General features: G+C 36.3%; 1 protein-coding gene across 2 annotated transcripts in view; it reads right to left on the bottom strand.

Moving 5' to 3' along the window:
- QSER1 (glutamine and serine rich 1) overlaps positions 1-27,082 on the bottom strand; it is a 79,761-nt gene that overhangs the window by 14,343 nt on the left and 38,336 nt on the right. For both annotated transcript variants that reach the window (XM_061151412.1, XM_061151405.1), the window contains exons 4-8: positions 22,888-26,583; positions 7,318-7,646; positions 6,388-6,504; positions 5,665-5,798; positions 3,991-4,208 (exon numbers count right to left, since the gene is read on the bottom strand). In XM_061151412.1, coding sequence (XP_061007395.1) covers positions 3,991-4,208; positions 5,665-5,798; positions 6,388-6,504; positions 7,318-7,646; positions 22,888-26,583 — 4,494 coding nt within the window. The remainder of the gene's footprint in view (positions 1-3,990; positions 4,209-5,664; positions 5,799-6,387; positions 6,505-7,317; positions 7,647-22,887; positions 26,584-27,082) is intronic.

The raw sequence follows: 27,082 nt of genomic DNA, 5'->3' as shown, positions 1-27,082 counted from the left end.
TACCAATAGCCATGTACTCTGCCATGACTGTCATCTGCGGTCATGAATTTGAAGGAGAAAAAACCCCGAAACACTGATTTCACTGTCATTTCATTTCATATTTAAGAATAATCCTTGGAGAAACAGTAAAAACTCAACTGTATTAAATCTTTACTCTTGAGTAAATGTCTTAAAACTCTGTGATGAAATGAGAGGTATATATAAAGCACTTCTGCTATGATGTATGACAGTTGTCTCCAGGAGGAGCACCCATGCAATTGTTTGATGAACCAGCCACCTTCTCCTCCACTGGAATACCATTTTTACTTAAAAAATAACAGATACCCTACCCCTATTCAGTAGTTGGCAGACATTTTCTTAGAGAAGTGAACCTGTCACTACCAGGAAAACAACTGACAGTATTTGCTGCCGATGAAATTGAGGTTCTAAGTGAAAATTAGAATTTCGGAAAACTTATTTTCACCACTGTGAGCCTGACGACCATTTCAATACTTAAAGACTTCACTGATGAAATTAGTGGTAATATTAAATATGTTATTTTTTAATACTGCAAAAATTTATTATGTAAATGTAAAAACTAAAACCATAAGGCTCTTAATGAAGAAAACACAGGGATAAATCTTCATGACCTAGGATTTGGCAATGGATTACAAATACGACACCAAAAACAACAGCAATGAAAAAAAACAGATAAATTTGGCTTTATCAGAATTTTGAATTTTGTACATCAAAAGACATTATCAAAAACTGAAATACAGGACTCACCTCCACAGCACATATACTAAAAAAAAAAAAAAGTGAAATATCAACCTACCGAAGGGGAGAAAATATTTTCAAATCATATACCTAATAAGGGTTTAACATCTACAATATATAAAGAACTTCTACAACTAAGGAACAAAAGGAGAAATGAACAGGGCAAAGAATCTGAATAAACATTATTCCAAATAAAGTAAGAAAATAGTTAGTAAGGAATTGAAAAGATGTTCAACATTAGTGGTCATTAGGAAAATACAAATCAAAACCACAATGAGATACCACTTCACACCTACTAAAATACCTATCATCACAAAACAAAATATAACAAGGGTTGGTGAGGATTTAAAGAAACCAGAAACCTATGTATTGTTAGTGAAAATCAGTTAGGCAGCTCCTCAAAAAGCTAAATATATAAAATATATGACTCAGCAATTCCACTCTTAGGATCCACTCTTAGGTATATAAATAAGTGGAAAACCAGGACACAAACCTAACAGATATTTGTATGCCAATGTTCACTGCAGCATTATTTACAACAGCCAAAATGTGGAAGTAACCCAGGTGTCTATCAATAGATAAAAAGATAAGGGCATACAATGGATAAACTTACAATGGAATTGCATTCAGTCATAAAACCTAAAAAGTTCTAACATATGCTATATAACATGGACGAACTTTAAAAACATTATGCTAAGTGAAATAAGCCACCCTTACATGAGACATGTAGAGGAGGCAAATTCATGGAGACAGAAAATAGATTAGAGATCATCAGCAGCTGGGGGGAAGGGAGTAGGGGGAATTATTGCCTAATGGTTACAAAGTTTCTATTTGGAGTGATTAAGCAGTTTTGGAAATAGCTGTGAGGTTGTGCAACAGTTGTTAATATAATTAATGCTGCTGAATTTTACATTTAAAAATGGGTAAAAGTGGAAAGTTTTATGTATATATATTTTGCCACATTTTAAAATGTGGGGGAAAAAATGGAAAAAAAAAATCAGTGAGCTAACAAATATTTTCACATGGCCAAAAAATGTTATAAAGTCATTCACAGATGAAAGATACTTCAAAGGGTAAAACAAACAGATTTTAAAGTAACAAAGCATGAAAAGTTGAAGAAACTATCACTTGTCAAGTTTACAAAATAAAATCCTTTGAGTATCAAAGAAAAATACCCATAATTATCCAAAAAAGTAATCAAAATACTCCTCTCTTTCCTAACTACATACCTAACATGAGTCCAGGTTTTCTTCACATACTTTAACCAAAATAACATCTAATAAAAAACCTAATACAGAATATGAAAATCCTATTCTAATTAAACACAATTGTTTAAAAAACTTACATTAATATGTAACATGTGTGTTAGTCAGTTAGTCGTGTCCGATGCTTTTCGACCCCATGGACTGTAGCCCACCAGGCTCCTCTGTCCATGGAATTCTCCAGGCAGGAATACTGGAGTGTTCAATGAAATACTGCCATTTCGTTCTCCAGAGGATGTTCCTGACCCAGAAATCAAACCTAGGTCTCCTGCATTGCAGGCAGATTCTTCACTATCTGAGCTATAGGGAAGTCCCCTATATGTAATGGGTTTATTTAAAATATTTTAAAATTGTTTTAACTGATCCTTGGTGATATACATAGATACAAATCACACACAAAAAAGTCTTTTGGAATCATTAATAAATTTGAAGATTATAAAGAAGTCTTGAAACAAATAGTTTGAAAAACCACCAGCCTAAAAACTATGTTTATTATCATATTTCCGTCTTTTTAAGAAGCACTAATAATGCTTGCCTACTAGTGACACCGAGTGGTAATTCAGATTATCAGTGAAAGAAAATTTTCAACTTGATTGTCATTTGAGGAAGCTGTATAAACAGTGCAAAGCAGTGCAAAATTTTCAACTTGATTGTCATTTGAGGAAGCTGTATAAACAGTGCAAAGCAGAACTTAAACTGCTCTAAACTTCTCTATTCTAAACAGTAAGCAGGAATGCTAACTGTGATATTACATACAATTATATATATATATATAATAATGCCTTCCATGCATACTCAAAGCACTAAATTTCTTTACAAATTCTGATACTTTACAAACATTTCTAAAAAACATTTCTAAGTAGCTTTTAAAAATAATACATTTAAAGCAAACTTCTGTTATGAAAGAATTTTAATTATAATTCTATTTCTATCCAAGTAATCTCTAGATCAGCTCCCAGGCAATGATACTTGTAATGCCAGAAACCATCCTAGACATCAACCTCAACAGTACCCCCAAAACTCAATTCATCATTCAAGTTCTGCCAAGAATACATCTTGAATTTCTCAAAAGCTCTGGGAGTTGGTGATGGACAGGAAAGCCTGGCATGGTGCAGTCCATGAGGTTGCAGAGTCGGACACGAATGAGTGACTAAACAGACAGATGATGTCTCATAATTCAAATTCAGATTTTACCATTTGTTCTTTTACTTAAATCCCTCCAAGGAGTCCCCTGTTTACAGAATCCCAAGCTTTTTAGCTTTAGCATGGCATACGCAGCCTTCCGTCATCCTTCCATGTTTTTCTGACTACCTTATTAGAATCACGGGTCAGCGAATTTTTCTGTAAAGGGCCACGTGGTAAATATTTGGCACTTTAATGGTCAGGTGTTCTCTGTAAGAACTACTCAAATCGGTCATTGTAAGGGGAAACTAACTTATGAAAACATGTAGATAATTCCCAGTTTTCCAATAAAACTTTAAGCATAGGCTGCAGATCACATTTAGACCACCAGTAGTAGTTGCCTGCCTCTGCTCTGGACTACTGAACTGCTGAAAATTTCTTGTAAATGTTACGCAGTAAGTTTGATGGCTGATGGATGTTTCCTGGTACATTTCTGTTTTACAACTGTCTCAGGTTTAATTTCTAATGAAGCTAATTTCAATATATATAGAGCTTACATAAATACTCACTGATGCCTTCAACAGTTTCTAACAGTGAACAGGGTTCTAAGGTCAAAAGGTGTTAGATAACTGCTATGTATTTCAATCTTTTCACTTTATAAGAGAGAAACTAAGGCACAGTTACTTAGCTTAGTCATGGGCAAATATATGCCTAAGCAGAACTTAATGAGGTAGCTAAATTCCCTAATTAAGGAAAAATAAATACATTTTGAATTGTCAGCATCATTGTTCCTTTCCATTAATGCAGCAGATCTCAAACTATCAAGGTATTCATTTCATGAAGAACTCACCCTCATCATCACTACTACTAGAGTGGATCTCAGGAGATGAGTCAGACTGGGATGATGAAAATTCTTCTTTCCATTTCTTCCTTTTCTTTGGTGGTGGCTCAGCCTTTACTTTTAGCTGTTTAACTTTGGGTTTCATGGAAGGGGCTTTTGCTGTTGCAGTTTTTGGTGTTGGAGGATCAGAAGTTTTACTGCTGTTACTTGGCTTAGCCTGAACAGTTCTGCAATGTCACAAACAGACTTCATTAACACACTGAAAACTTGTCTAATTCAAATAAATTAGACAAGGGACTTCCCTGGTGGGTTCCAACCGTTAGACCTTTGTGCCTCCACTGCAGGGGGTGTGGGTTCAAACCCTGGTTGGAGAACTAAAATCCCACAGGACACACAACTTGGCCAAATAAGGTAAATAAAAATTTAGAATGAAAAAAATCTGAATGTAAATAATTTAATTAAAAAATAAACAGAAAACCAAGAAACACTGGTGAAAAAAATTTTAATCACCTCACCAATACCTCCAAAATAAAGTCTAAGCCCTACACATCGCCAATGGTGACTGCTCCAAAATTCTCTTGAAATACACTCTGACACTGACATTCAACATATTCAGTTAGTAAGGGACGGTATTAATTCAGGCCCTATTATTTCTCTCCCCCTCCTTTCCCTGTACGAACTCATTTTTCCTATGAGGCTGTAATGCAGATGATCAATGGGCTTCTAGTCCATCGATGTTCTAGCTTGGAACATCAGAACTCTCACAGGCTCTCGTGGTGCCAGGTTCTGATGTGGGCTCTCAACTACACCTATGCTAGAGTCCCCCAAGTAAGATTTGCCGTGCCCTAGTTTTGGAGGTTTGAAGGAGAGGATGAAATTCCATCATACAGGTAAGGTGGCTGTGTCCAATAAGCTGGAATCGTCATTAACTAGATCTTCTGAGCACTAAATTGAGAGTATGTAGGCTCACACCCCCTTTCCCATACAGATTAAAGAGAATGTGGCTGGGTCATCACTTCCAAATTCATGGTTTTCCAAATTCATGCTCCAGACAACCCAGAGTCACATTAACATATGATGACAATTCTAATGCAGTTGTAATGTACAGGCCTTAAACAGTTTTTTTCTCAAATTTTTTTCATTTAAAATTTGACATTCCGTTATTATTTTCATTTTACTTTTAGATTAAAAAAAGGGAGCTAAGCAAGTTTATCTTTTTTTCAGTTTGTTTTTTTTTGGGGGGGGGGGGACTGTACCATGTGCAGGATCTTAGTCACCCGACCAGGGATCAAACCTGCAATCCCTGCAGTGGAAGCATGGAGTCTGAACCTCTAGATCACCAGAGAAGTCCCTAGAAATGTTTATATTAATCTAGGTCATAAACAGATGGATTCAAATCTTTAGACTGTAAATCCGAGTATTCTCCACTATACTTGAGTGACACCAAAAGGACTCAGGAAAGAAAAACATATCCACCCCACAATGATAGCCACAGACTTTATAATTCCTGTGTCGTTACTTCAAAAGGAATCACTTATGACACTAAGCAATGATTTTCAGACTTGTATATAATTAAAAAAATAATCAGTCTCTTTTTAATTGATGTAATTCTTTGTATAAGATATCACCAATAATAAGCTTTCCAATAATTATTACAAACATATTACATATAATAATAAATACCTGATAGTCTGTGAAGGCTTATTTCTTGGCTTTTTGGAACACACTCTGACATACTCCTTTTTGTTAGTGTTTTCAATGAACTTCACATATATCCTTTTGTATTTACTCTTTGCATCTCCAAAATATCCAAGGTACTAAAGAAAGAAGCACTTTGAGTTACTTAATTGTACATTCCGTACATAAAATATTCCCTTGTTGTCATGAGACTGTCATAAAGTCATCCTTCAAAATGCAGCTCAGGCCAGGCTAATTGCACTCTCAATAAAAATGATCCCAGCCTCACTCTGTAAGCCTATATATAGATGCAGTCTTCTTTTGGTAATCATCAGATGCTTACTTGCTCAATGCTATTAAACAACTACTTAAGCAAAAAGAAATAATTCTGTAAGTCGTCTTGGTAAATCAGGATATTTGATTGGCAGAATAATCAATATAAATGTCTCTAGGTCCATCAGAATTCTTCACACACTAATGTTAATTCCTTTCCATTATTTAAAAAAAAAAAAAGTTAAGCCATTTAAGTAGTTGGTATTTAGACATTAATTTTATTTTAAAATCAGAGCATCATATACTCTAGTTCAAATTTTATGCTACTTATTAATATATCAGAGATGCTCAATATAAATACATTAAACAATACATCTAAATTTATATCATTCTATATTTTACCCACGATCACTGTCAAAAAGCAGGAAGCTTAATGTAAACAAGCATTTTACTTACACTATTTGTAGCAGCAAATTCTCTTTGCCCATCTCGAATTTCAGGAACAAACTTCTGTAATAAAGCTTTTTGTACTTTCCAAATAGCTGGGGGTTCTTTTCCTGTTTTTAAAGCCTCCTGTAAGAAGAATTAATGACATTTATAAAAACTAGCAATATATTCTAGATTTATAGAATCTGAGAGCTGAAAGGAATCTTAAAGAACTCCCTAGTTCAATCTTTTATCTTTTACCTAGTTGAACATTCACGGTAATTCTTATAAGTCAGCTATTCAGTCTCTGCCTAAATTCTTCCAGAAAAAGGGAGTACAAATATGCAAAGTAGCCCACTACCCTTTTCTATAGCTATTTGAAAGTTTTCCAAAATGATACATTGTTTCTGCAATTTTATTACATATAGTACATACATATTCAAAACCACCAGAAACAAATATGCTAAAATACTAACAACAGATAATTGTGAACAGAAGGAATATGGATAATTTAAATGTTATGTTCTTCATTGTATTTTTTAATGTCATTTCTCTTCACTGCAATTAAAAAATGAAATCAAAGCAAGCAAACATGGCTTATTCATGTTGATGTTTGGCAGAAACCAACACTATTCTGTAAAGCAATTATTCTTCAATTAAAAAAATAAATTAATTAAAAAAAAAAGGCAAGCAAACAAAACCCCCAAAATAAGTGTTCTTAATACTGCTAAAGTTTCTTACACGAAATTGTAATATTCTACAATTTGAAATTACAAAAAAAGTCTAATGTTACTTTTACATTATATTCCTATTATTTTCTTTAAATGTTTAAATTACATAAATAACCATTTTCTCCAAACTTCATAATTCTTCACAACTTAAACTAGAGCAAGGTATTAAGTCATCATGAAGACACACCCCCTAAACTATGACCTTTATACCTGGGAACATTCACATTACCTTAAAAGTCTCTATGTCTTCTATCTTTACCACAAATTCATCACGCTCTCTGTACTGGCCTTCTCCTCCACTTTCTGCGTCCTCCTCATCTGTAAAACCTTCTATGGCGACAGTGTCCTGTCCTTTTGCAAACTGGTCTGAAGGAAGACCGTCAAGTTCGGTGGACTTTGGGGGTTCTGAAGAGTTTATGTTTTCTGGGGTATTTACTGCAGATGAAGTGGAGTAGAGAGTCTCTTGCTTACCCGCACCCACCGTGGTGGAGGAAGCAGTAGCAGGACCAGTAGTGTTGGCAGTTGTGCTAATAGTTGCCACCTGTGTGGCTTCTGAAACTAGATCAAGCAAATGCAAATTAGTAATACAAAAATATTAAACATTTATTTGCTTTGAGTAAAATCTGCACAGTTTACAAAGAGACTTGATTATTTTTGCCATCAAATTGCTTCAAACAATGAAATTAAAGAATGCTTGTTAGATGCAGAGAATGGACTTGTGGACACAGCGGGGGAAGGAGAGGGTGGGATGAATTGACAAAGAGCACTGACATATATACACTACCACGGTCAAACAGGTAACTAGCGGAAGCCGCCGTGTAACACAGGGAGCCCAACCTGGCGCGGGGTCACAACCGAGAGGCAGGATGTGGGAGGATGGGAGGAAGAGGATATATGCATATATATATACACACACATATAAATATGTGACTGATTCAACATGCTGTATGCAGAAACCAATACAACACTGTAAAGCAATTATCCGCCAATTAAAAAAATCGAAATGAAAAAAAAGGGCATTTATTAACTTCTTAACATCTGGATGACAATTAGAAAGAGAACCTCCATCAACCTAAACTTACCCCTAGTTCCACTTAAGTAGCACAAAAATATTTTTAAAAGAACAGAGACAAAAAAGCGATGTTAAGACAAGGGTCAGCCAACCAAAGCTGTGAAGGCCTAGAAGAAGAAAAGCCAATTGAATGTGGGAAACAAAACAACACCCCTCAAATACTTTGAAACAGCACTGGAAGCTAAATAAGAAGGATCATAAAGTAATATGAAAAACTGTATACCAACAAATAACTTAGGTGAATGGGACAAATTCCTAGAAAGACACAAACTACCAAAAGAACTCAAGAAGAAAGAGAACATCTGAACAGACCAACAACAAAACAATAAAAGAAATTAAAAACAGCCCACAAAGCTAAGCACAGGTCAAAATAAGGTGGGTTCTATCAAAAGTTAAGAATTAATACCAATCCATCATAAACTCAAAGAGATAAGAGGAAATATTTCCCAACTCATTCAAGGCCAGTATTATTCCAATACTTAAACTAGAAAAAAACATCATGAAAACACTACAGACCACTACCCCTTATGAATACAAACACAAAAATCTCTAGCTAAATATGAACAAATATTTCAACATACAAAAGAAGTATATGGGCTTCCCAGGTGACTCAGTGGTAAACAATCCCCCTGCCAAGCAGAAAATGTAGGAGACACGGGTTCAATCCCTGTGTCAGCAAGATCCCTGGAGAAGGAAATGGTAACCCAAGGCAGTATACATCATGACCAAGTGAGTTTTATCATAGGAATGCATGCTTGGTTTAACAGCTAATCAGAGACTTCCCTGGTGGCCCAGCGTTAAGATAACAGGCTTCTACTGCAAGGGATGCAGGTTTGATCCCTGGTCAGGGAACTAAGATCCCACATACTGTGCAGCATGAGCAAAATAAAAAAAAAGAAATCAGAACAAGAATCTCTATAAAAATCCTGGCTGATTTTTTTTTTTTTTTTTTTAGAAACTAACGAACTACTCCTAAAATTCATATGGAAAAGCAAGAGAGTCAGAACAGTCAAAATAATCCTGCAAATGAAGAATAAATTTGGAGGACTCACATTTCAGAAATTCCAAATCATACCACAGTAATTGAATTTCAAAACTTAATTATTCCTTTAGTAATTAAGGCAGTGTGATAGTAGCAAAGGATAGATACGCAGACCAAAAGACTAAAGTCCAAAAGTAAACTCTATATTTACAGTAAAATGACTGTGAACAAGGGTGCCAAAACCGTTCCATGGGGGAAGCATGAAAAAGGCTTTTTGACAAATGGTACTGGGACAACTAGATAAGAACAAAGAATAAAGCTGGATGTCTACCTCATACCATATATAAAAATTCACTGAAAGCAGATTATAGTCATAAACGTGAAAGCTAAAATTATAAAACTCTTAGCTTCATGACCTTACAAGTAACAAAAGAGTAAGTTGGACTCGACCAAAATTGAAAACTTGTACTACAGCTGATGCCATCACAAAACTGGATAGATAACCTACAGAGTGGGAAACACTGTTTACAAATTCTACATCTGCCAGATGTTTGTATCCAGAATAAAGAACTCTTAAATCTCAAAAAGAAAGACAAATAACCCAATTTAAAACGTGAGTGAGACCTGTTTGTCCAAAAGATATAAAAATTGTCAATAAGCACATGAAAGGCCACCCAACACTATAAGCCAGTTGCATTAGATCAACGCAACTTCAGTAGATAATTGCAGTCTAACCTACTAGGATGGCTCTAAAAATACAGAAAAAAAAACATACTAGCAGACATGAAGAGAAACTAGAACCCTTGTACTTTGATGGAGAGAATGTAAAATGATACAACCACCTCAGAAAACAGTTTGGTCACTTCTCAAAATGTTAAGCATGGCACACAGGACTCTATGTGGCAAGCAGACTTAGGTTGCCCAAGGCACACAGGATCTTGGTTCCCCAACCAGGGATCAAACCCCTGTCCCCTGCGTTGCAAGGCGGCTTCTTCACCACTGGACCACCGGGGAAGTCCCCTGTTCTAATATATTTTTATGTTACTGTAACTATGCATCATGCTTTCTTCCTCAAAAATGTAATCCAATATATCCAAAGTATTATTTCAACACATAGTCACACTGAGGGAAGCCCATCAAAAATGTCCATAAATGGAAAAAAAAATTTTTATGTCTTGTGATCAGAAGGTTCTCTATATTAAACTGTTCTAACATTATATAATACTTGTACAGTAGATCCAAAGCAATGTTTTTTCCAGTGTAATATAAAACAAATGTAAATGTAAAAAGAATGCATCTTTTGAGTGGATGTGGCATTTAAAAATTATTCATTTATGAATTCATGGGTGAATATTACATATTGACATGGGTTTTATAACCAATTTTATTTTTATCCTTCATTTTAATTGATATAAAAACTGGGAAACACTGTTCTTATAAATAATGGATAAATGAAGGAATAAAGGGGATTTTACTACACGAATGTCACAGAATTTTAAAAATACACTGTTTCTAAGTTACATGGCAAAACAAATCACATAGCTATCTAGAAACAAAAACAGAGATACTGCCACCAGCAGACTCTCAGAAAAGGGAACTGTAATGGACATGCTTTAGTCATAAGCAGTCATCCCAAGGAGAAGACATGAGGTGCAGGAAAGAACGGAGGGCAACACGGCAAATCTGTGTGACCCCATGGGCTGTAGCCCGCCAGACTCCTCTGTCCATGGGGACTCTCCAGGCAGAATAACTCTCCTCCAGGAGATCTTCCCAACCCAGCGACTGAACCCAGGTCTCCTGCATTGCAGGCAGATTCTTTACTGTCTGAGCCATGAGGGAAGTTCAAGAATACTGGAGTGAGTAACCCATTCCTTCTCCGGGGGATCTTCCTGACCCAGGAATCAAACTGGGGTCTCCTGCATTGCAGGCAAATTCTTTACCAGCTGAGCTACCAAGGTAAATGTATAAATAAACCTAGATAATCATTGACTATTTAAAAAACTATTTCTTATTGAGTATTAATTAGAAAACAGGATAGAATTAAAATACACAGGGGAATTCCCTGACAGTCCCAGTAGTTAGGACTTCTCTCTTCTACTGTTAGGGGCTTGAATTCAATACCTAGTCAAGGAAACAAGATCTTACAAGCTGTGTGGCATGGCCAAAATGGAAAAAAAAAAATATTAAAATACATGGTATCTACCAATAAAGTTAGGAGAGCATAAAATGGAGTTTTAATGCTCAGAGTCTTTATGCTGTTCAAGAGAAAAATAAGATACTAACAGATTTCGAAGAGGTGAAGATGCATAGTGTAATCCCTATTATAATCAGGAAAAGAACAGAAATATTTCATCACAGTCATCAGGGGGTGAGGGGTAAGAATGAAGACTGACCTGGTGTTGATGATTATTGAAACTGAATGATGCATGAACTGGTTTAATTATATCAAGCTTTATAACTTTTGTGCTTGAAATTTCCGTAATGAAAAAGTTAGGAAAATATTTTATAAAAAGAATAGCTTCCAAATTAGTGAAAGGAAAAACTTAACAATACTGTATAATGTCCTTTATGAGAAGTTTTAAAATGAGCCAAAGAAAATACATATACAGGTGGTAAAATTATAAAAGAAAAGCATGAATGTGATTATCATCCAAGTCAGACAGTGTTTAGTTCTATAGATTATGATCTACTTTAATACTCTATTTTTGAACTTTCTTGCTTTCCAATGAGTAGCATTTAACACAGTAATATTTCTTCTTTGCCCCACTCACTTTTGGCACATTCCATTGGTTTCAAAATATAATGCTCCACTGTTCTAAGTGGTTTGTCATTTCAGTTTTAATTTCCTTTTAAAGCCATGAGTTATTCAGAAGTTATCAAAAGTTATTTAGGACTTTTAGAAAGAAAAACTTACTTTTTTATCTTTTTGTCCTTTTTTTCTTTCTGCTTTTCTTTTACGAAATTACTGCATTGTGGTCAGGGAATATGTCTTAATTAATATCCACATTTTCATATGTATGAAAACTTCATGTGTGTTTTCCTTATGTGTATTATATTTTCATACAGAAGTTATGAGGGACTTCCCTGGCAGCTCAGGTGGTAAAGAATCTGCCTGCAATGCAGGAGACCCGAGTTCAGTCCCTGGGTCCAGAAGGAAGAAGGAAATGGAGAAGGAAATGGAAACCCACTCCAGTATTCTTGCTTGGAAAATCCCACGGACAGAGGAACCTGGAGGACTATAGTCCATGGGGTTGCAGAATCGGACATGACTGAGTGACTAAGCATGCACACTCACACACACGTAAGTTATATCTCACAAGAAAAAATGTTCTGAAAGAACAGAGATATAGAAAATATACTAAAAATTCTAACACTAAGATTATTATAGCAATATTAAAAACAGAAATATAAAATGTGAAAAAGATTTTATTATGATAAAAGGAAATATAACTGTAGTAAAATTTTATGTACCCAATTACATGGGTTTAAAACATCAAGGGAACAGAATTAGAAAAGCAATAAAACATAGTTGGATATTTTAACACACCTTTTTCAGGAATCAACAGATCAAGCAATCTAAAAACAAATAAGTATAGGGAGGATTTTTTAAAAATTTTATTAAAAATTTCAAACATACATAAAATTAGAGAATACAAACCCTCATATACCATAACCCAACTGTAACAATCATAAACATTTTGATATACTTCTTTTATTTTTCTGTCACCCCTTTTATATTTGCTGGGATAGTTCAAGGCAAATTCCAGACCTATCATTTATTATACCTGCAACATATACATACATTTTTCTTAAATAACCTAATGTCATTTATTATATTAAACAAAAAATAAAGATATAAAGGGTTGGAACAATATTACCAATAAAATCTATTAGCACTTGATATTCATGGGACATTTATAAAAATTGAGAGTTACCAAGCTACTAACAAAATTTCCATAAATTTCAAAATGTAGGCATTACCTAAGCCCTATTCCTTTGACCACAATACAACAGGGCCATAAATTAATAATAAAGGACTACCAGCAGGGCTATAAATTATTAATAGTAATAAAGGAATAAAAACAAAAAAACCTCCAAAAACCTACTAGGAAACAGGCAAAAATACACTATTCTTAATAATTATTGGGTTAAAAAGGAAATCAAAACTAAAACGACAAACCATTTAGAAAGGAGAGCGAGAAACATAAATTGAAGCCAGAGGAATAAAGCCGCAGTGTGGGGGTGGGGGGAAACTTACAACTTTAATCCCATTCATTAGAAAGAAACAAAAAAATAAACTGGCCAGTGAAAGATTATTCAACCCAGGGAATACGAGGGAAAAGAACTGATAAAAGCAGAAATTAAGAAAAAGTGAGTAAAAAGTAATAGGAGCAAAAAAACAAAAAGTACACTGGTTCTTTAAAAAGAACCATTAAACAGGCAAATGTTCCATAGATTGATAAGGAAAAAGATTCAAATAATAATCAAAACAAGAAAGAGAACAAAAAAAAAAAAAAAGAAAGAAAGAGAACATAAACTGCAGAACAGAGAAGACTGAAAACTTTTGAGGAAACACTATGTACAATTTTATAACAACGAATTTTAAAACCTAAATCAAAGAAATCATTTTACTAGAAAATAAATAAATCAACTGACCCAGATAGATCAAACTATCAGGAAAAAACTGGAAAGTTTCAGATGTATTCTTAGAAAGTTCTACCAAATCCCAGTTACATATAGCAAACTTTTTCAAATTTAAACAAATATAAAAGCTTTCCTAATTCTATTTATAAGGTTATCAAATTCCTGAAAACAAAAGTGAACAAAAACACTATACACTAATCCCATTTATGAATCTAGGTGTAAAGATCCCAAACAAAATACTAGCAACTTAAATCCTACAAAGGACTAAAGTGATTCATCATGACCAAGCAGAGTTAATGGTAGAAATTTTAAAAAGGAGGTTCAGCATTAGGAAATCAAGTAACAGATTAATGTGGGAGTAAAGAAAGCAGATTTTTCAGAAGCAACTCAAAAAAGCATCTGACAAAATTTAATGCTTATTGTTAATGGAAAAAAAAAAAACTTTAAGGACTTTAAAAGAGAAGGACATTTTCTTAAAGAGTACAGTATATTAGAAACTGACAAATATATTTCCAACACTATGTATTTTACTAAATATCAAGGAGAAGGCTGGGATGCTTGCCATCATTAAACAACAGAGGCCTGAGCCAATAAGATAAATTACCCCCACAGAAAGAGAAAGATAAACTACCGTTATTTTTAGAAGATACAATTATCTATTTTAAAATGCAAGAGAATCAGGTAGAAAAACCGTTAAAATAAAAATTCAACAAAAATGCCAAGGCTTCCCAGGATAAGAATCCCTGGTCCAGGAAGATCCACATGCCATGGGGCAACTAAGCCCCTGTGCCACAATGACTGAGCCCTTGCTCTAGAGCCCGCGAGCCACAACTACTGAAGCCCATGTGCCTAGAGCCCATGCTTTGCAGTGAGAGAAGCCACCACGCTAAGACCACGTACCGCACCTAAGAGCAGCCCCAGCTCGCTCCAGCTAGAGAAAGCCATGCGCAGCAACGAAAATGCAGTGAAACCACAAATAAAATAAATAAAGTAAATTTAAACAAAAATACCAAATGCACTGAAGACATGAAAACCAACCAATGCCATACATGTAACTTATGAGAGAACAGTATCATGAAAATTGTATTTAAAATACTAAAAAAATACTATTAAGACCATAATAAAGATTATTTATGTGGAAAAATAGTAAGATATTAAAAGACATAAGATCTGAATAAGTAGAACAATATTACATTCTATAAGTGGATGAGAAGACAATATAGTAAAGATAACAATTCTCCCTTAAAATTAATTATGAATTCAATGCAATCACAATCAAAATCAAAACACTGAAGGGGCTTCTATTGGCCCATTAGAGAATAGTTTGAGGATCAGAAATAATGACTGTGATTTGTAAGACAATACATTTTTTAAAATTCATGAAAGGCAAAAAAAAAAAAAATTCATGAAAGGCTTCTGGTGCCAACTAAGATCAAATAAGTTCATTAGACCTACTTATTACAACTAAAACCGCTGGACAAAACACAAAATGGAACTACCGGAAAACTATGAAAAGTTAGCTAACTACAGGCAGATTGGGAAGGGAATGCCAAATGAAATAATAATCTTTATATAGAGAAAGATGTTTCCTTATTTTCTTTCCTCTCATCACCTGGCAGGTCTAGAGGGTGGCCCCGATGCAGAACTGCATAGGACACAGATAACAAAACCCCCAAGAAAATCTGTCTTTTTGGACAGAGGAGTGGGGAAAGGAGACCCATGCAAGGTGAGAGGTATGCGGAGGCTATGCCATTTCTTTTGTCTTCTCTTTCTCTTTCCCAGCCCTGCCACAAAGGCAACCGAAGTCACAGAGTTGCAACACAGAAGCAGTAAACCCAGCATCATAAACCGGGACAAATGCCTGTCTTTTTGGAGAACCAGAGGAACCTGGGTGGGCCATGAGCTCCTATGGCATGAAGAGCAGAAAATGTTCTATGTCAATTATATCTCAATAAAGCTGAGGGACAATGTGTAGAAAAATCACCTGTTCTTTTTCTTTCCTCCTCTCTCACTGCACTGCCCCAGGGGCAGTCCCAGTTACACAGAATCATATCAAAGCACGGGCAGTTTTTTAAAAGTCCAAGGAAAATTCCAGCTTTCTAGTCCAAATGACCAGGAAAGGAAACCCTGGGAGTTGGGCATGTAGGGAAGTTCCCAAAGAAGAGAGAATTGAAGAGTGGTATCCTCTAATTCTGTGCATAAACCCACACAAATCCTAGTTTCATGCTTAAACTGTACATATGCAGAAGAGACCCAAACTAGTACAGCAAAGTCTTTGAGACCTAAACTATAACAAAGTCTACCGCGCATCCAAGTTTCAGACTAACTGCTGAGTCAGATCCAAAGAAGCAGAGCAAAGCCTTTGAAAACTGAACTAACATCAGACCACCACTCAAAGGTGAGCTAGAACTTAAGGTCTGACTGCTTGCTGAAGCAAAGCAAACCAATATTCTCCAGGGGATTTTAACGAAACCCAGAGTCTTACGTATTGTACTCAAAATGTGCAGGATACAATTCAAGATTGCTCAATATATAAAGAACCAGAAAAATGTGACCAATTTTCAAAGGGAAAAGATAATGAGCAGATGCCACTCTAAGGTGACTCAGATGTTGAAATATCAAAGACTCGAAGACAGCTATCATAACCATGCTCCCTGAGCTAAGATAAACATACTTTGGAAATGAATGGAAACATGTAAGTTCTAGGCAGAGAAACTGGTACTGGAAAAAAGAACCAAATACAAATTTTAGAGTTGAAAAGAGTATTTGAAAATATCTAAAATAAAAAATACTCCCTGGATAGACTCAGTAGTGAATTGAGCAGGTGAAAAAGTCAAAGAACTTGAAGATAGACCAATAGAAATGATACAATCTGAAGAACAGAGAGGAAGAAAAGATTGAAAAAAATAAACAGAAACTCAGGAACCTGACAAATAATATAAAAATATTTTACTTTCATGTCACTGGAGTCCAATAAGGAAAGAAAGAGTTTGGTGCACAAAAAAGAATGCCTGCAAACTTCTCAAATTTGGGAAGATACACATTTTACAGATTCAAAAAGCTCAGTAAACTCCAAACAGGATGAACCTTATCCAGAGAAATAATTACATGACTGAAAGCCAAAGAAAAAGTTTTAAAAATGGAATACTTCTTTGGGCTGAAAGGAAATGATACCAGAGGGAAACATGGAATGTGAGGAATAAAGGAAGTACAAGAGCAATTATAAACATTTGGGTAAATATAACAGACTATTTTGCTCCTACTAAATTATTTAGAATATGTATGATGGTTGTAAGCAAAAATTATTTCTCTATCAGGGCTTTCAACAGGACACATATATATAACATAAGAGCAAGGGTAAAGAGATCTCTATGGTTTTTAGGTTTTGGCATTTTATTTTATGTAGTAAAAATATTAACTAAATGGATTGTAATCACTAAGTCAACCACTAAAAACATAATATGAAAAGATACAGCCAAAAAAAAAAAAAAAAACCAGAGATAAATTTTAAAATAAAATAGTAAAAAGTTCAAACAACTTTTTTTAAAGATAGGAAAGAGACAGGAACAATAACAAAGAGGGAAAACAGGAAACAAAGAATGAAAGATTGAACTATATCAATAATTATATTAAATGTAAATGGTCTAAACAAACTAATTGAAAGACAGAGATTATGAGATTAGAGTTTTAAAAAATGACAAAATTGAACTATGTACTGTCTACAAAATACATTAAACATAATGCCACAGATAGGTCAAAGGATGGAAAAAGATATATATGCAGCCCATCAAAAGAAACCTAGAGTGGCTATAATAACAAAGCAGACTTCAGAATAAGGATTACTACCAAAGATAATGGGGCTTCCCTGGTAGCTCAGAGATTAAAGCGTCTACCTGCAATGCGGGAGACCTGGGTTCGATCCCTGAGTCGGGAAGATCCCCTGGAGAAGGAAATGGCAACCCACTCCAGTATTCTTGCCTGGAGAATCCCATGGAGCCTGGTAGGCTACAGTCCACGGGGTGGCAGAGTCAGACATGACTGAGCAACTTCACTTTCACCAAGGATAAAGAAGGATATTATATACTGATAAAAGGGTCAATTCACTAAGGCTTAACGATCCTAAATGTGTACACATCTAAAAACAGAGCTCAAAATACACAAAGCAGTAACTGACAGAAATGAAAAACAAAACAGACAAATCCACAAATATATTTGGAAACACAGGAAATCCTCTCTCAGTAATTGACAGAACAAGTAAACTATCAGTAATGAGACAGAAAATCTGAACAACACTAACAACCAACTTGCTTTAACTGAAATTTATACAACAATCCACAAAACAGCAAAATCCAACTTTCTTTTAAAGTACACTGGGACATTAATCAAGATCAGCCAAATTTTGGGCAATAAAGCTAACCTTAATAGATTTAAAAGAACTGAAATTATACAAAGCAGAAATCAATAAAGGACAGATGTCGGGAAAATCCCCAAATATCTGAAAAATTTGAAATATGATTCTAAATAACTCATGGACCAAAAAGAAAGCACCAAAAGAAATTTGAAAAACTTTTGAAATCAAAGAAAAAAAACAAATAATAAAAATAAAATTTGTTGGATATAGCTAAGCAGGGCTTAGAGAGAAGTTCGTAACATAAGTGCTTAGAGCAGAAAAGAAAAGAGGGGACATCCCTGGCGGTCCAGTGGTTAAGACTTCACCTTCGAATACAGCGGGTGTGGGTTTGATCCCTAGCTGGGGAGCTGAGATACCACATGCCTCAGGGCCAAAAATCCAGAACATAAAACAGAAGCAATATTGTAACAAATTCTAAAGACTTTAAAAATGATCCTCATCAAAAAAATCTTTTTTAAAAAAGAAAAGAAGTCTCAAACCAACAATTTAGGCTTCCACCATATGAAAATAGACAAAAATAGAGCATAATAAACCAAAATCAAACTGAAAAGGGAATTAATGAAAATAGTAGAAATCAATAAAACTGTCAACAAAGGAGAAAAATCAATGAAACTAAATGCTTTTTCTGCCATCATTTTCTACATAGACAATCCTATGGAATCTAATTTTTTAAGAATCTATTGTTTGTTTTTTTGGCTGCACTGCAGGATCTTGGCTGCTCGACCAGAGGGTGAACCTGTGCTCCCTGCCTCCCTGCAGGGGAAGCTGGAGTCCTAACTACTGGTTCAGTTCAGTTCAGTCGCTCAGTCGTGTCTGACTCTTTGCGACCCCATGAACTGTAGCACGCCAGGCCTCCCTGTCCATCATCAACTCCCAGGGTCCACCCAAACCCAGTGAGTTGGTGATGCCATCCAACCATCTGGACTGCCAGGGAATTCCCATTTAAAAAAATTTTTAAATCAGTTTTGCAAATTTAAGATCAACATATAAAGTTTAACTGTATTTTTTTAATCCACTAAGGAATAATTGGAATTTGAAAATTTTAGAAAGTATTATTTACAATAAACAGCACCCCCAAAAACTTGGGAATAAAGCTAACAAAGCATGTGCAGGATCTGTATGCCCCAAACTATGCAAGACTGGTAAGAGAAATCAAATGTGTTCATGAATTAAGGCTCAGCATGTTGTTAACAGTTTAGTTTCCTCAAACTGCAACTAGATTCTGGGTAATCAAAATCCCAGTAGGGTTTTGGGGGGTTTTTTGGTACAGAAAAAGAAAGGAACTAGAATAGGCAAAACAATTTTGAAAAGAACAAATTTGGAAGACTCACAGTGCCTTATTTCAAGATTTAGTGTAAAGCTATGGCAATTAATTAGGGCAGTAATCAATTAATTATAAAATTAATTAATTATGAGGCAATTGATTAAGGGTTTCCCGGTAACTCAGATGGTAAAGAATCCACCTGCAACGCGGGTTCAATCCCTGCACCGGGATGATCCTCTGTAGAAGGAAATGGCAACCCACTCCAGTATTCTTGCCTGGAGGATCCCCATGGACAGAGGACCCTGGTAGGCTACAGTTCATGGGATCGCAAAGAGTTGGACACGACTGAAAGATTAAGCACACAGTGGTAAGGCAATTAAGACAGTGTCACACTGGTCAAAGTATAAACATGTAGATCAGTGTGACAGAACTGAGAGTCCAGAAATAGATTCATACAAATATGGTCAGCTGGGCTTCCCTTGTGGCTCAGCTGGTAAAGAATCCGCCTGCAATGCAGGAGACCTGGGTTTAATCCCTGGGTTGGGAAGATCCCCTGGAGAAGGGAAAGGCTACACACTCAGGTATTCTAACCTGGAGAATTCCACGGACTGTATAGTCCATGGGGTCACAAAGAATTGGACATGACTGAGCGACCCAAAACCTACATAATTAAAAAAACAAGACAAATATGGTCAGCTGATTTTTGACAAAGACATGAAAAGCAATCAACGGAGAAAGGATTGTCTTTTAAACAAATGTGTTGGAAAAGCTGGACGTCCATGTGCAAAACTTCAACCCATACCTCACATCTTATACCACCACCCCCCAAATTAAAAGGGATCCTAAATGCAAAACTTTAAAATTTCTAGAAGAAAACAAGAGAAAATTTCTGTGACTGTGGGTTAGGCAAAGATTTCTTAAGATACAAAAAGCACAAATCATAAAAGGAAAAATGGATAAGTCAGATCTTGTAGAAATTTAAAACTTTTGCCCTTTAGAAAGATTTAAGACCTGTGAGAATTTAGAGGATATGAGCACTAATTCTGCCAGGAGTTAACTTTCACAAAGTGATTTTGAAGAGGGTCTTCAAGGAGAACTAAAAATATCTACTGGACTAAAAAACTGAGGAGGACCCAGGGAGAGAAAAACCTGTTCAAAAGCAGCATGATTATGAAAGGCGCTCACAGGTCCAAGGAACGACGACAAACAGCTGTCACAGAAGAGGGGAAGTGGCAAGAGTGAGCAAAGAGTGAAACGTGGAAAGGGAGAATTTTTACACATTATTTTAATTTTTTTCCATGGAGCACCAAGAAGTATTTCAAAAGCAGAGAATTAACAATTGATTTAAGAATTCCATGGGCAGAGGAGCCTGGCAGGCGACAGTCCACAGGGTCGCAAAGAATTGGACATGACTGAGCTTACTCCATGGAAGGAAAGTTATAAACCAACCTAGATAGCATATTAAAAAGCAGAGACATTACTTTGCCAACAAAGGTCCGTCTACTCAAGGCAATGGTTTTTCCAGTGGTCATGTATGGACGTGAGAGCTGGACTGTGAAGAAAGCTGAGTGCCGAAGAATTGATGCTTTTGAACTGGTGTTGGAGAAGACTCTTGAGAGTCCCTTGGACTGCAAGGAGATCCAACCAGTCCATCCTGAAGGAGATCAGTCCTGGGTGTTCATTGGAAGGACTGATGCTGAAGCTGAAACTCCAATACTTTGGCCGACTAATGTGAAGAGTTGACTCACTGGAAAAGACCCTGATGCTGGGAGGGATTGGGGGCAGGAGGAGAAGGGGACAACAGAGGATGAGATGGCTGGATGGCATCACCGACTCGATGGACATGAGTTTGAGTAAATTCCGGGAGTTATGATGGACAGGGATGCCTGGCGTGCTGCGATTCATGGGGTCCCAAAGAGTTGGACACGACTGAGCAACTGAAATGAACTGAACTGAGCAACTAACACGCTACACTACTCTTCTTTTTTATAAGGATAAATGTGATCACAATGTGGAAGATGGACTGGTGCAGAGACTGATGGGAAGGATTCTAATGAGAAATCTGTTGCAATAGTCCCAAGCAAGAGATGATGAGTCCTCACAGAAGAGGAGGCAATGCACAAAGGGAGAACTTCTGAGATCTATTAATAAGGATCAGGTTGATGGTGGTGGTTTTAACTAAAAATGAGATAATAAGAGTCATCTAGAAAAAACTAGTTCTAGATTCATGTTTTATAAGAGATTATAAAAGATTTGCCCTAAGAATATAAGAGGGAATATAACAGTAATTGCAAAGTATTCTAAATTGAGGGAGAAGAATGTAAAACCTTACTGTGATTAGCTACATCTGTTATGTTCTGACTCTAGCAATAATTTTCCAGTTGCTAACTTCCCAGTATAACAAAATGAGAATTCTTCAGAAATGTTTTAGCAGACTTAAAACTTTTGATGACAAATGTATTAGCAGACATTTACACTAATAGATTATTTGGGATACCGGCTGTTTCACATCACTTTATTAGTTAAAAAGGTAGTCAAATCTGGAGAGAAGCTGAAAAGTACATCACAAAACAAAGTTTAACCCATAAGTACCACTCTATTCATACAAAAGCGGTAGGCAGGAATACAGGTGTTAGAACCAGATAAACCTGAGTATGATTTAAACCTGAATATGGATTCCAACTCTGTCATTTACTAATTGTATGGGCCTGGACAATTCATTTAGTCTGTTATATCATCTGTATATTGGAGATAACAAAGTGCAACTCACAATATTGCTAACAGTTCCTGGCACAGACGTGGTAGCTATTTGACTGTTATTTTTTCCTTAGCATGTTCTTTAAAACAGTAACTTTTATACTGCTTGACAACTGTTTACATAAGACAATGCTTCTCAAAACAGTTCCTTAAAATGTTCCCTTAACTACAGAGAAAAGTGAAACATACACCTAAGGATTTGGGCATACAGTATGAAACCAGTGCAAACTTTTTAAAGTTTTGAATTAATTATATTAATCTGCATGCTGCACACAAAATAACCCAAAATGTTAATTTTTTAGGTAAAATTAGCATACAAAGAAAATATGCCAGTTTATACATAACAACATGGCCCTCAATATGATGTCCCATATCCATGAGTCACTTCAAGGTGTCTCAGATTAGAAAAATCTGGATAGTGCACTATGTAAACTATGTTGCATGTGATAAAAAGCTGAATAAAACCCAGAACTACCCAGTCTAAAACTCGGAACCTTCCTAGAGGCAAGGAACATTAAAAAAAAATAAGTCTAAGATATCTGCCTAAGCATTCTGTCTTGAGAAATTGCAGACTTGCTTCAAGCTAAGAAAGCATAAAACTTGTTCCAGAGCCAGAAAAAAAAAAAAAATAGAAAGCCATAATTATGAACTTCAAATTTAAAACTTTACCTGTTTTCTTCTTTTTATCAGAAGTAGCGTCTAAAGTATTCAAGGTAGTAGAGCTGCTTTTGTAAATATCATGACTGCATACTCCAGGATCATCTTCATCAGAAGAAAGTGAAGATAAATGTTCCAAGTTTTTAAGTTCGTTATCAAGTTTTTCTGATGGACTGTTAGCCCCAACCTCAGACACTAACGGTGTGGGTGTTGCAGCTGCAGTCTTTGGAAGTGGTGGTGGACAAAATGTACGAACGGTCTGTGTTCCTGGTCGCCTAGTCCTGTTAGGCATTCTCACAGCAAGAGTGGAAAACTGCTGTTTGGGCCCAGATTTCAGAAAATCTAAGAAAGAGGCAATAAATCCAGTTTTGACTTCTGGCTGTTTCTCCTCTACTTCTTTGATCTTCTGTCTCATTTTTTCTTGATGCTGATAACCATCATGGCAGCTTTCCGAGGAAGGGGGAGTATACGGCAAATATATATCTGTTCCCCTTGGATTCTGGCGTTTGCCTTGGGCAGGTCTTTTCAGCTGTTTCTGATGATTGCTGTCTTCCTCTTTTGTGTGCCCTTTTCCTTTAGTTTTCTTCTTCTGGAGGTTAAAATGCATCAAATCTTGGTTTTCCTCTTCCATCTTGACACTGATTGGCTCCCCAGGCTGGGCCATGGCCAACACTGCAAGTGTATTTCTAGAGGAGTTCATCGACACACCACTGTCATCACCGCGTAAAGCGAATTCGCTCTCCGATGTAGCACTCTCTCCACTTATGCTTCTACTACTAGAAACGAATTCTTGATTTCTGTTATTATTTAATGTACTATCAACAGCAACTTCGCTGTCTTCTTCAGGTTCATGACTGGTTGCAGACTGCTTCTTGAATGGACCAGAACTTTGCTCCTGGACTTCATGACCTGGTCCGACCACTGATGAAGTTACTTTAGAAGCTTTATTTTGACCAGGTACTTCAACATGCGGTTGATCAAGAGTCATCTTTGACTGAAGAGTAGGTACTGGTGAAAGGTTTACAGTAATTTGATTTCCATTTAAGGAAATATCATTTATATTTGGTGGCTTTCCTACTGTAGCTGCTATGGAGTTAAAATCTGATGTCACATGCCCAACATCTAATGACTGCTGAAAATGAGATTTAGAATCACCATCTTCAACAGCAGGAATGGTTTCATTTGAAGTTGACTTGGAGAAATCAGAAGGTGTGACCCCACAAGCTGCTGCTGTAGCTGCTAAGATATCATCTACATTTGATAAAATATTTCTCTCATCACTGAGGAGCATTGCCTCTGGGAAACATATTGATCCAAGGGAAACAAAATGATTCTTTGAATCATGTTGAGTTGTTTCACTAAAATGGCCCTTTGTTGTCAGATGTTGCTGTAATGGTTTTGAAGAATCAGAAAGGTCCATTTTCATAATTTCAGAATTTTGAGGATGGAGTTGCTGCTGAGAATGTTCGCCATTGCTCCGAATAATATGACCATCCATTTGAAGGAAAGGATGTACTATTTGTTGAGGACTTTGAACACGCTGTACTTGTAAAGATGTCTTTACTTGTCCTAAACTTGCCTGCAATATTGACTGCTGAAGAATTTGTAGATCACAGGCAGAATCTAAAAGAACCTGTGTATTAGGAAGAGATACCTGATGGCCATGCCCTAAAGCATTGTTCGGAATCTGAATCTGAGATGAGGCATTAATTATTTGATCATGCTGCTCCTGGACCTTGGCTTCATGTACCTTCTGTATAAGAGAATGCTGCTGGTTTAGGTCTTTAGTATTCAACTGTATTTGTGGAGCTTGCATTAAATTAGTTGTCTTCTTAATATCAAGGGTTGCAGAATTATTGACTTGGCCAATTTGTTGGTTAAGTTGTGTCATTGATCCAACGATGTTTTCTTCTTTTTTAGACCCTTGTAGAGCAATACCAACCACCTGATCTTCAAGACAGGAATTACTTCTGATTATGCTCTGAGAATATCTGTCATCTGCCTTTGACACCTTATAAGCTGACTCTGGAACGTTCATTTCCCCATCAGACAGCCTTTGGGTTGATGACTCAAGAGATACTTGTGGCTGTAATACCTGTAACTCTTGCATTGGAAAATCATCCTCTTGTTTTGAAGATGTATAAACATTTGCGTCAAGTTTTCTTTCAGCATAAGACTTTGGATCAGGGGAAGGTAGGTTATTCTGTAAGGTCTGACAATGAGTAGAGGTTGCAAAAGATGACGACTGGACAGCAGGCAAAAACTTTTGAGACTGGGGAGATGATGACCCTTGGGTCTGAGCATTTTGGGAAGAATGCATAGAAATAAAATTCTGAGTTGGACTAGCATCTGGCATATTCTGAGCCCGAGAAGCAGAAGAATAAGAAAGAGAAGGGGCTGTTAATGTTAGGGACTGACCTGAAGCATAGCTTTCTGAAGGACTAACAACTGACAAAACTTGTGACTGAGATGAAAAACTAACCTGTGTCTGGCTAACTGGTGATAAACCCTGAGAGTGACCAGATGAGTAACTCTGAGACTGGCTATCTGAAGAGGCATCTCTTGCTTGAGCAGGGTAATTCTCATTTGTAACTGAAGATAACACTTCTTGCTGATTAGAAGAATAATTAAGTGTTGAATTTTCAGAAGTTATAGTCTGAGACGAGCCAGAAAAAGTCAATGTTTTATACAAGGGTGGCAACTTCTCAACTTTGCTGGACCTATAAACCTGTGAATGAACAATAGATGGCACATTATGTGGCTGTACTACACCATAATTTTGAGACTGACTAACTGATAAAAGGCTTGGTAGCTGCGCTGTAGAATAAATCTGTGCTTGGCCTGATATTACAGAACTCTGGTTATGTAAAGGTTTGGAATAGCTTAGTGTTTGCACAGGAGGAATTATACTTGGAGGTTTGGGGGACTTGGCTGATGCTAGTGGTTGTTTTGTAGAACAGCTTTTTACTTTTGCAGGAGCAGGATACCCTGACGATGGAATTGCAGATGAATAGGACTGAGCAAGTTCCGCTGAGACCTGGGAAGGCTTCTGTTGCAATCCTCCACTGCTCACCTGAGTAGACTCTCCAATCGGGCTACAGGATAAAGATGACTGCCTGCTTGTTTCCTGAAAATTAACCCCACTTGCATTTGAAAGATAACTGTGTAAGGAATGCTGTGAACCAGTCAGTTGTGCCTGAATAGACTGGGTACCTGAAGGCCGCTGATGGTGTTTAATAACACTACATTCTCGGAGAAGAGCTCTTTCAATGGAAGCAGTAGAACTAGTAAAGAGAGTTGAACCGTAGGCTTGAGGAGTTTGCTGGGCTCCTCCAAGTGCTGAAGGCAACAAACTAAACTGAGGTTGTAAAAGATGGGGTGCAGACTCTTGAGCTGAGCGGTACGTTGAAGACTGAGGTGGTATGCTGTTACTTATCGCAGAACTGCCCAGGCGCTCAAATGTCAAAGCAGTTGGAACAGTTCCCTGGGAAGTCTTGATTTGAAGCAAAGGATCATGAGGACTTAAAATTCCATTTGATGTAGTGTTAAAAGTTGAATCCTGAAGCACCAAAGGTGAGGTGGTAGCAAAGTTCCTATTGCTGAAGGTGGCAGGATGCTGATAAGCAGGGAGGGCAGGGGATGGAAGTGTTCCAGTGGTTGGCAAAGGTCCAGTAACAAACAGCTCAGTTGGTGCTGAGGAATGCATACCTGTGAAAAGAAAACAAATACACTTATGCAGTTATAGCACAAACACTTCTATCTGTTCTCATAATACAGACTTATAAAACTTACATAACCTTTAATCCATCAAAATCTCTTTAAAACTAAAAAGTCTAACAAATTAGTTCTGCATAGAAATTCTAAAAAATACATTTCAAAATAGCTAGTTTTTATAAGGCAAAAACAAAACTATAAAGGTATCAGCAATTCATTTCTATTACTGTTACATAAACATGAGATTATACATATAGTCAGGTAAGTCATTTGAAACTTACGAAAATAGTAAAAATATATATCATCACTAGTGATTACTTAACCCTGAAATTCCCATGCAAAATACCAATGAACAAACTAAAATGTTCATAACATTAAAACTGAAACCAAATTCCCTACACTTAACGTAATAAATAAATCTAAAAATAACAGTGAGGTTAACTAACACCGCAGTTTCTTTTATCAAAATACATGTATTTTTAAAAACTCCTTG

The sequence above is a fragment of the Dama dama genome, chromosome 1 (genome assembly GCF_033118175.1).
Source record: "Dama dama isolate Ldn47 chromosome 1, ASM3311817v1, whole genome shotgun sequence".
In the NCBI taxonomy this organism is placed as follows: Eukaryota; Metazoa; Chordata; class Mammalia; order Artiodactyla; family Cervidae; genus Dama; species Dama dama.
Note: the sequence above shows the minus strand (reverse complement) of the source record. Positions and strands in the feature narration are given on the sequence as shown.